General features: G+C 36.0%; 1 protein-coding gene across 2 annotated transcripts; it reads right to left on the bottom strand.

Moving 5' to 3' along the window:
* Positions 1 to 1,288: 1,288 nt before the first annotated feature.
* On the bottom strand, positions 1,289 to 8,877 carry LOC111389044 (dynamin-related protein 3A-like). Of its 2 annotated transcripts, none has more exons than XM_023013897.1 (10): positions 8,740 to 8,877; positions 8,520 to 8,657; positions 4,675 to 4,788; positions 4,482 to 4,577; positions 4,298 to 4,358; positions 3,905 to 4,053; positions 3,656 to 3,799; positions 2,881 to 2,933; positions 2,633 to 2,732; positions 1,289 to 1,907 (listed from the first exon to the last, which is right to left on the bottom strand). In XM_023013897.1, the coding sequence occupies exons 2-10, from the start codon at positions 8,655 to 8,657 to the stop codon at positions 1,668 to 1,670; spliced, it is 1,095 nt and encodes a 364-aa protein (XP_022869665.1). In that variant the 5' UTR covers positions 8,740 to 8,877; the 3' UTR covers positions 1,289 to 1,667. The 2 variants fall into 2 exon arrangements, with proteins under 2 accessions (XP_022869665.1, XP_022869675.1); XM_023013907.1 differs by having other exon boundaries at positions 4,298 to 4,340.
* Between the last annotated feature and the right edge of the window lie 16 nt (positions 8,878 to 8,893).

Genomic DNA, 8,893 nt, shown 5'->3' with positions numbered 1-8,893 from the left:
CTTGACGATTACACAGAATTCAACCATCTTAGTACAAGATATTTGTGAAGATGTTCAATCCAAAAATTGCTATCTTACAACTTTCATAATCATATCGAACAACCAATGAAAAAGTTTCATTTACACACAAATCACTCAACACGACTTTAGATTGTTGGAAAAACTTGGGTGATCTGTGTGCAGACTTATTATTAACTGACATAATAAAATAACAAATATAATTCTAGAATAATATAACATAAAATAGAGAAGAGATTTAGAAAACAAACATTGGAAGTTACGTTGAAGACGTTGTCCTAAAGTCGTGTTGTCTCCCCTTCTTGCGAATTCTTTTAGTACTACACGGTTCCAAAATAAAACTCATGTGACTTTCTTTATATGGGCACGACCATAGAGAGATAAGTGAATGAACCTTTATCGAATTGTCAAAAGTGCATGAACGTAAAATGTATATTCAAGTGGTTAAAGAAATATAGTATAGGATGTGGATGTGGATGTGGATGTGGATGTAGCATTTTATTTTTCTTTGTAACTCAAGTTGTGATTCTTATTCTCATTTTCAATTAGATGTAACCACCTTTTATAGGTGAAAATTAACCCCCCCCCCCCTCCCCAATAATTAAGTTGTTAAAATAGAGGTTATTACAAGAATTATGAAGTTTTAATTGTGTTAAAAGTGATTATTAAATAAATAAAAACAGAAAATTAAATAGGTTAAATGTTGAAAGGTTAAAACTTAGTTATAAGTTACAACAAATTTACTTTACTAGGTCTATCATTTAATGATAACTAGTTTGGTGTTAACTAATATTACCCATTTCCTTAAATATGTTTTACAATGTCATACTATCGATTGCAATTTGATAATCATAGAGCAATAATATGTGAATAATTCAAAATGATATCGAGGGTACCAAGAGCAATAATATGCTAATTAATTCAAAATGAAAGTAAGGGTTTCGAGAGTTGCACAACAATATCACAATACTAGATATGACTGACCAATATTCGTGTGCCACAATATTTGAAGTCATTAATGGCCATTTAAATAGCAAATTGGTTTTCCTTTAATCTACTAAATTCGTTATCATTACTGTCCAACATCAAATAACATAAATCATAAATACGAAAAATAAAAATAAAAAATAGTAATTTTTTGTCACAAAACCTTCGTAATACAGTGTCTATAATAGGATCCCAAGCCTTGTGCCAAAGGGGACTGAACAAGAATGTAAGGAATAGATGCAGAAACTATTCAATTATCTTCATTAAGATAATAATTTTGAGATTAAAAAAATAAATAAAATAGATTGAAAATATATTTAGGGTGGGTATAGCCCCTTCAATGTTTCGAGTGATTATTTACAAGCTTTGTTGCACGAATTGACATCTCAAAAGGAGGGAAGCAAATGCTTCTATTCTTATTGGAACTTCTGATAAGCCATACGTACATAATCAACCATGTCGAGGAGAAAAATACAGTAAATTTTACTCATCATCTGAAAGAATACTAACTTTCCAAAACACCACCACACAAAGTATGGTCTTCCATCTAGCAAGAAAGCTGGACAGAGTCGTCAAATGAATGTGAAAATCGAGAACTTGGCCTGATGCATCCTTCCAGTAACTTATGCGTCGATTGTTGGATAAAAGCCTGGAATAGAATTTCATCCTCCACCATTAGAATCTGCATTTCCATAAAATGGTGAGTGTAGCTCACCAGAATGGGACGACTTGCGGGATTTGGGATTTTTGGACTGAGAAGTGTATGATTCACTCGAACCACTGGTAGTAGAATACAGAGACGAGGTTGGAAGCCCATGGATTTTAGGCAGTCCCGTTGGATCAGTATTTAAGCTGTAGCCCCTCTCGATCGTATCAGCTTCAAGCGGTAGTTCGTCCAATGTCTACATACAAAAGTAGACAGATCACACAAGAAGTCTTTGGGACTATGAAGAACTTGATGTAAGAGGATATGCAGGACCGGAAAAACACAAATTCGAGACAAAGTCCAAGTCCTTTTGGGAAAGAAGAAAACAATAAGAAAATTTGTAACGTTCCACCCACAGCAAGCATGTTTATTGCCTAACTAAAAATTTCTGCCAACCAACGATCTCCAATAATGTTTTCGCAAGGCAATCGGGGTGTGTGTGTGTGTGTGTGTGTGTGTGTGTGTGTCTGTACTTAGATTTCAATCAAGGTCAGAATGAAATAAATAATCAATGGAGCAAATTTCAATTAACAATCACCTCAAAAGGTAAACTTCGAAAGGAAAAAAAGGGAAGAAAACAACCAAACATGTGATCAGCCATGCTGATTTCCACAGCATGTTTGGCAAATAAGCCTATGGCTTACAAGACATGGGTCCCACAACGAATGTTCTATCAAAATGCATGGGGAGTGGGTCCTACACAAAATAAGATACATACAAGGTACCTTACTTATTGGGCTTATTTGAACCCACAATATTTTGTGGGCCCATGGCTTATTTGCCAAACATGCTGTAAATATGCACATCCAGATTCCTGAAAGAACCAGATAGTGGTTTTGCTACTATGTAAGACGAAATTAGACATACGGATGACAAACTCGACGTGTTTGCTTCTATGGAATTCAAGAATCAAGCACTTACCCGGAAAGCTTGCTGTAGAACCTTGAGGGTTTCTCGAGTACGCTTTCTTTTCATTGCTATCTCGTCAGGTTCCTGTAACATCTCTTCGAACAAGTTGTCCCTGCTCCATAAATAACAGTAGCGTGAGCATAACAATTTATGTCAGTACGCGTCACTGCTCTCTTTCATACACACCAAGATGCAAGTACTATTCAGAAATTCCATTTGGACATTCTATGGACCAAACTAATAAAATCCTAAAAATATACCTGTAAAGCTTTTTGATGAAAACATTGTGGAGCTCCCGTTTGGTGTGATTCACCTATAAGATGAATAAAAAAACCAAATGGCACTCATAAAATTATTTTTGGAATAGAGAAGGACACAGAAAGATGAATCAGGAATTTAATTATTCACAAAGAGACAACAATGATAGACAAACCACAAAAGTATTACTGACAGCTTTACATTTTTTAATGCAGAAGTTCGACTGCAGACTCTTTCAAGGTAAACATCTAAGATGAATAATCATCTCTTTTTCATAGGAAAAAAAAAAAAAAAGATAATCTGATAAAAAAACACGGCTTCAAATTCAAACATACTACCTCCATTCATAAAGATAGACTTGGTTTCCTTTTTTGTCTATCCCAAATTATAAGCCACTTTCCTTATTGAAAGCATGATATTTTTTAAGATTTCTAATAAACCTCTATTTAATGTACCTTGTTATCAACAAATATAATTAATCTTATTTAAAACATTATTTAATGTAGGGGTATATTAGGAAAATTGTAAGAAATTTTATATTCCAACTAAATTAATTATATTTTCTTAATCTATGTGAAAATAGAAACAAGCCTATCATTATGGGACGGAGTTAGATATCTTCTTTTTTATTTTTTATTTTTTTGTGGGGTGGGATTGATGCGGGTTCACTTAATATGAATGCTACAGGTTGTGGTTGTCAAATCCATGGCTAGAAATTTAAAAGATAGCAAAACAAAAGAAGGAAATAGAAAGTTCACGTTAACAATAACCAATTGCCAGAAAATGCATAATTGCTTTAGGTACAGAATCTTCAATGTTCTTCCGAACAATGTCATAATATGACCTTAATAAGAGCTTCGTAATAGCAATCTCAATAGCATCCTCTGAATGAGTTTCTGAAGGCCTCAAGACAGCAGGGGGCTTCAAGAAAAACAGTACAGAAACTTGTTAGCGCAGTAACAAAGATAATAAATCTCATCGACCAAATCGAACAAATATTCTGGAGAGAATACCCCATGAACATACCTCTCTCAGATGAATGACCGAAAAGCTATGCTCCACGCTCTGAACAGGTTCACTAAATGGCTTGCTAGTAGAATTCTCTTTAACAGATGTGCGATTATCATGGCTGCCAAAAATTGATGATATTCCCCAGGCCGAACTAGTACTGTTTACTGGTTAATCATAAAATAATGCCACATTAGGTCTTAATGATACTGATTGCCACCAGTGATTCCCAGACAACCAGGTTGGCCACTTATCCAGAAGCCCAAATGAGGGGGTGGGATTGCCATAGTGGGGCTTGGCCAAATGCACGAAGAATCAAACAACGACAACAAACTGAGCCTTATTACCAGTATAGTTGGGCATAATAAGATATAATTTATTTTCTCCAACAAAAAGAAAAAGAAAAATCACCAGGTGGTGCAATTTTCTCGACTTCTGCAGCAGATCGAACACCCTGTTTGTCATGCAAACCCTGAAAAAATATTAGCATTACAATGATGAAATTCTGCAAGTTTTATTTGGTAATTTAACACCACTAGAGACAAAGAAGATAAGTAGGTTCCAAGGTCGGTCCAGGTGCCCATAGATAGCTAACCTGCTCTGGAACTATTCCATTCACAGGCCTGGCAATAATAGCACGAGATTTTAGACTTCTCTCAGAATTTGGTGCTTTGTCTGAATCTCCTGTATCCTAATTGACAAATGCAAATCAAAAATTAATCCACAGAATCTTATCAAGCCAACAAATAGAGATGCGGACAGATCAGTACAGAAAAGTAAATACTTACTTTCTGCCTGGGAATAACTGCAGCAACCCTGGTGGACTTGATCTGTTGTAGTGCCATTTCTACAGCTTTACTCCCGCCAATAAAATTTGGATGAGAAGTGTTTATGTAATCCATCTACGGAAGAAAAAAAATACACAATAATTAGATAGGAGTGATCTATTAATTACCAAAAAATCAAAAACTTACAACAACAAAAGCACTAGTAATTGCAACAGAGGTAAAATATTGAGCAAATTTACAATGTTTCAAGCAATGTGATAAGTCACTAAGTAAGTTCATATATTCTAGAAGATCCAGGAAGAATGGATAAGCAGCTGAATGTAACAAATTCTGTTAGTTAGGTAGCTGATGTACGCAAAGTAGTTACAGAACACCTATAAATAGAGAGAATGGACGTAGTAGGGGACCTCTATGGAGTGAGTAGAAGGGAGACCTTTAGGAAAGTTTTAGCCCTCTCAAATGGCTATTTGTTATTTCCTTTCTTGCTGTAATTTCTTTTAATTCAATAAATATATTGTTGCTCCTTTGGTTCTTACAGAATTCTACGTTTTGCAGTTAGAACCTTATCGAATGATATCAGAGCACAATGATCTGCTGGCCAGATGAAGATAGAAAGTAGAGTGGAAATCATGGAAAAGGAGATAAAGAAATTGAAAGTAGAGATGCAATGCCTTCCCGAATTGGAAAAATATGTGGGAACGCCTTACACAAAGTATGGCCAAGATGATGCAGACAGTAGAGGCAACCCAGAACATTGTGGCATCACTAATTCACCCTGAGGCAGCCTTCATCCATCTGAAAGTAGAGTTGAGTAGCAAGGTTGAGGGAGAGGGATCCGGATGCCGTACAGAAGAACGGATTCCAACAAATCCATTCTGGATTGATCACTGGACACAAGATAAGAGGAAGAGCATCAGAAGGATCAGGTGAAGCTACTTATGGCAGTGTCACGATGGCAATGGGTCAGAGCATACAAGGGAGATCAATGGCAGGGTTCTGGCGTTTGTTGGAAGCTTTGGTTGCACGTGTGCCGGATATCACAGAGGGGGTGTTGGAGGGAACGTTTATAAATGGGCTGAAACAAGACATACGGGCTAAAGTCCAATTGTTATGTCCACAGGGATTGGGCCAAATCATGGATATGGCCCAAATAATTGAAGATTGCAACAACTTGGAAACTAGAAGGAAGAATCCAGCCCAAAAGGCCATCAAATTATTTCCATCCCGAAATCAATGGGAAGGAAAGAAAGCAGAACCCCTCCCTACGAGATCCGTGATGGTGGGGTGGGGGAGAAATACACAGTCAGCTACCAAAGCAAAAATCTACTAGAACCCTATCCATTGGTATATTTAGGGGAAGCTGAAATTGATGGCGTTGAGAAGGGACAACCCTTTAAGCTTTTTTCTGGAGCAACGATGCCATGGCTACAAGGAAAAAGCTTGTACCATAAATGGTGGAGGAAGAATCCAATCGGGCATCACAATAAATATAAGAGGCTAACAAACTTCAAAGCCTCCTAGGAATGTTTAGCAGCCCTTAAAATTCAATTCCTTGATTTCAACTTTGAGGGCAAGGTTTATTTGAAACCCCAGGGTATTGATAAGCCACCAATTAAGTTCATTGTTAAGATTTGGGGTCCATCTTAATAAGTTCAACTTTGTTAAGAGGAATAGCTCAAGATCTTTTTAAGATGATCAATATTTCGATATTTAACCGATGTGCGATTTTTATCCCTTAACATGCCCCCGCAAGATAGTAGCTCGTTTGAGCAAACTAATCTTGCAATCCGTTGCTCATTAATTGAGACTTATAATCGGATAAAATCGCTCGTTGGAACTTAATGGGCTCTGATACCGTGTTAAGATTTGGGGTCCATCTTAATAAGGTCAATCTTATTAAGAAGAGTAGCCCAAGATATTTTTAAACTTATCAATATTTCACTATTTAACCGATGTGGAATTTTTATCCCTCTACATTCATATATTCTAAAAGATCCAGAAAGAATGGATAAACAGCTGAATGTAACAAATTCTTTTAGTTGGGTAGCTGACGTAGGCAAAGTAGTTACAGAACACTTATAAATAGAGAGGAGAATGGACGTAGTAGGGAACTTCTATGGAGTGAGTAGAAGGGAGACCTCTCGAATGGCTATTTGTTATTTCCTTTCTTGCTATAATTTCTTTTAATTCAATAAATATATTTTTGCTCCTTTGATTCTTATAGAATTCTGCCTCTTACAATTAGAACCTTATCACAATGCATCATAAATCATGCAAAAAGTGAACAAAGGTTAGCGTCACCAAAAAAATAAAGAAAGAAAGAAAGAGCCTAAGGAAACATTTCCTGAACAAACTTTAGAATTCAATAGAAAAGAAGTAATGGACGGACAAAAAATAAATTCCTGAGTCAATAGTTGCGAATACAACCTAAGTCCCCTTTATACAAACTTCAAGCAGATAACAATGAATAGAACAAAAATCCTATCTATTAAGAAGACTACTAAATAATCTGACTGAAACTGTATTTCACCTTGTTTTCGACTGGAATAGACTTTTAGTTGTTTCCTATCACTAATACTTCCTTTTTGAAATAAAAAAATTCCCAACACACTAGACATGAATGCACAAATTTTGGAAAGGGTAAATCTTCTATCTAAAAACTTAAGTTGTTAGAAAGAAACCACGTGCGTTCATTTCTATCTTGCCTCGAACACACTTCCTGTGCAAGTTAGGTTCAGTTTTTCCCTTGTAGACCCAACACGTGCACAATTTTCATAAATGGGTAGCGACAAGACTTGAACTTAGGTCTTTTGCCTTGACTTGATGCCATGCTAACCAGTTCATATAAAAGCTTAAACAATAAGGGACGGATGTCTATCATCAAGAGCATGCTTGATGTAGATCTTAAGCAACTAAAGTTGATAAAAGTCTATGAGTCTATAAAATGTGTGGTTAAAAGTGGATAAAAGTTGTGGGCGAAATGAAATTTGTTTTTAAAAATGAATCAGGAAGCTTTAATGTGGCAACAAATTGGCGTGTGAAGATTGTATCAATTTCTACTTTATAGTACATAACCAATTTTAAAAATGGTGAATATCCGTATGATACAAAAATAATGGTGGAAATCGAAAGCTCAAAAGTGTATTTTGCACCCAAAACCTAAATGCCGGAGGGGGTAGAGACATGTAAAGGAAAGAGAAATAGAGTGTGTATATTTGCCTTTTCTTGGAAATTGATAGGTCAAAAGTTGCGTAATTGTCATGATTCCCATTACAAAGTATAGGACTTGAATTCCCATCGAAAGTATCGACTTTTGTGTGTGGTTTATGTAAATTTAGGCTCTTCAGCTTCAATAGCTAGCTTTGAGATATGGCTTTCCCAAAATCTATATCAATAGTATCAGAGCAGACACCGTACATCTCTATTGCAATCGACGGGTGCGGATGTTGACGCGGGCATAGCAGTGTTCATCTGGAACTAGTCATTCCATTGCAAAGTGTGGGACTTTGAATCTCACATTGAAAAGTATGGACTTTCGGTGTGTGGTTCATATAGATGTAGGCTCTCCAACCTCAATAACTAGCTTTTGAGGTATGACTCTCTCAAGATCTGTATCAATACTTCGTACCCAAATTAACTATGCCTTGAATAGATTGTTTTATGAAATCAGCAAAAGAACACACAAACGATGAAATTAACCAAATTTCTTGGAAGAAGAAATGAAGAATCACTTAAATAAGTACAGCGTACAATGGTTACATATTACCAAGCAGCTCTTCCATCAAGGTATATATATTACTATTGTGCAAATATACAAGGTAAAGTCGTAAAGGAGTCGTATGTACCTCCATCTCAATAATATGTCCTATCATTGTCTCTGAAGGCTCAAGACCCTCTCTTAAAAAATTACCAATAACCTCATCCATGCGCTTTCTTAGGACAGGAAACCGTTGCATATCACTGACCATACATCGATGGCTCATCTAAAAGAAAACATTCAAATTAATGCCCAGATGCAAAGATAAATGAGCCAAAAAGCACCAGAAATTTACTAGCAAGATGTACCTTTATTAGCTCGTCATAAATGAACCTAGCACACTGAAGACTTGGATCCAACAAACGAGCTATTTGTCTTCTAATAAGAACTTCAAATGGAACCTGCAAGTTTGGATATATTTTGCATACTAAACATCATATGGAAGGTCAAATTTAAAAAAAA

The sequence above is a fragment of the Olea europaea genome, chromosome 3 (genome assembly GCF_002742605.1).
Source record: "Olea europaea var. sylvestris chromosome 3, O_europaea_v1, whole genome shotgun sequence".
In the NCBI taxonomy this organism is placed as follows: Eukaryota; Viridiplantae; Streptophyta; class Magnoliopsida; order Lamiales; family Oleaceae; genus Olea; species Olea europaea.
Note: the sequence above shows the minus strand (reverse complement) of the source record. Positions and strands in the feature narration are given on the sequence as shown.

Excerpts from the sequence above, each read along its gene's own strand:
- LOC111389044 (XM_023013897.1), bottom strand. The coding sequence starts at position 8,657 with ATGAGCCATCGATGTATGGTCAGTGATATGCAACGGTTTCCTGTCCTA. Across the intron at positions 4,789-8,519 it reads GACATATTATTGAGATGGAG|ATGGATTACATAAACACTTC; the intron begins GTACATACGACT and ends TTTCTTCCGTAG. Across the intron at positions 1,908-2,632 it reads TTCTACAGCAAGCTTTCCGG|ACATTGGACGAACTACCGCT; the intron begins GTAAGTGCTTGA and ends TTTTGTATGTAG.